A 1,627-nucleotide genomic window follows, 5' to 3' on the forward strand; every position below is an offset into this window, starting at 1 on the left:
CTATTAAATAACAGGCGACAAACGAATACAATTATAAAAAATATGGAACATAATGTATAATAAATACTCACATGGATATGCGATAGTGGTGTGGAGCAGATCCATCCCTGGGCCATTCAAATTTAACCCGTTCATGGTGTAATGGGGTTGCTTAATGTAGGACATCATGGTTGCGCAGGCTTTTATTAAGTCCTCTCTCTCTCTCTCTCTCTGTGACTGCTGTGGTGTTGTCGGGACGCGACACGCACAGCACTGTCTGTCACAGTGTCACAACAACCCGGGCTGGTCCAAGCTCTCTCCACCTGCTGCGTAAAGCAGGGACGCGCCGAGAGGAGGTGGTGGTGGTGGTGTGTGGAGTAGTTGTCTGGAAGAGTTGTTGTTATTCTTTTAGTTTGGTATAGTTGTCCTTCTCCTCCTCGTCAACAGCGACTTTTATTTTGCCCAAGTTCACACTATAGTAACGCGTTAACGCACGTTTTTTTAAAGTCTTAACTCACTTGTTGAAGTTGTTACATGACCAAAAAGGCGCTGCAGGCGCTGGCTGGGTTTTCTCTGCGTCTTGACGCGCCTGGCACCATCCGGTGGAAGGATGGAGGGATGGAGGGAGGGAGGGTGTGGATGGAGGCCCCTGTCTGGCGAGACGTCCTTCGCGCTTTGGTGCTCCTGCTCCACTGAGTTTATCTTACTGATAGACTGCTAATTAAGAAGTACAGAGTTGCTCCACCATAACCCCTCCCACCGCATGTGCACACACCAAGTGACACACACACACACACACACACACCCACACACACGCACACGCACATATACACACACACACACCATCGTCACACATGTAACACAGGTACGTACATAGCCTACACGTCAAATGGACATCATAATGAGCTACACTTGTGGCTATTATTACAAATGTAATAATGACACACATTTCCACTTCCCCATGTCCTAAATTGAGTCTTCTGGTTTTGGAAAAACAAAACAAAAAAACTAACAAGCACTATTTCAAAAATGTTTTTATTTAATAGCTTTTTTCTTTTTGTGTAAATTGCAAAATTATTTGCAATATTGGTAATTTTGCTTTAAAACTTTTTAAATAAAATTGTGACTGCAAAGGCCATAGTTGATAGCATAATATGATTTACATTATTTTAATTTCTCATCAAACTATTCGGTCGGTGTCCCCTCCTGCCCTATATGGATAAGCTATTTTTGGAAAAATCGTGAAAATGTGGCGCAAATCATTGAATATAATTATATTCTTTCAGCGTGAACGTTTTTAATATCTAGATTCTAGAAGATGCCATTCTAGAAATGCTTCATCGTATATTAGGATCACTCAGAATAACTTTGTATTGATTTACATTGGCCCTTCTCTCCGGGGCAGTGGTTCCCAAAGTCCCAAAGGGGGTCCTTGAGGGAGTTCCAGGGGGTCCCCAGTTAAATGATGTTTGGAACCAAATGGACCCTTATGGGTCTGTAACTCATGCAGAGAGTGTACACTCTCAGAATTAAATTAACATAGATTTTACAATATAAATGTGGGTCTCAGAGATATAAATGCCATTCAAAGGGGGGTCCATAGACTAATATGCATGTCAAACTATGGGGGTCCTTGAAATGAAACAGG

General features: G+C 42.3%; 1 protein-coding gene across 1 annotated transcript in view; it reads right to left on the reverse strand.

The window, feature by feature from the left end:
• Positions 1-339, reverse strand: part of LOC310861298 (homeobox protein otx5-like) — a gene marked incomplete at its 3' end in the record, with an annotated part of 4,598 nt that extends 4,259 nt beyond the window's left edge. Inside the window, exon 1 of the mRNA XM_083768699.1 lies at positions 72-339. Coding sequence (XP_083624825.1) covers positions 72-168 — 97 coding nt within the window. The 5' untranslated portion in view covers positions 169-339. The remainder of the gene's footprint in view (positions 1-71) is intronic.
• Positions 340-1,627: the final 1,288 nt, after the last annotated feature.

The sequence above is a fragment of the Protomyctophum parallelum genome, assembly GCF_964188405.1.
Source record: "Protomyctophum parallelum genome assembly, chromosome: 1".
In the NCBI taxonomy this organism is placed as follows: Eukaryota; Metazoa; Chordata; class Actinopteri; order Myctophiformes; family Myctophidae; genus Protomyctophum; species Protomyctophum parallelum.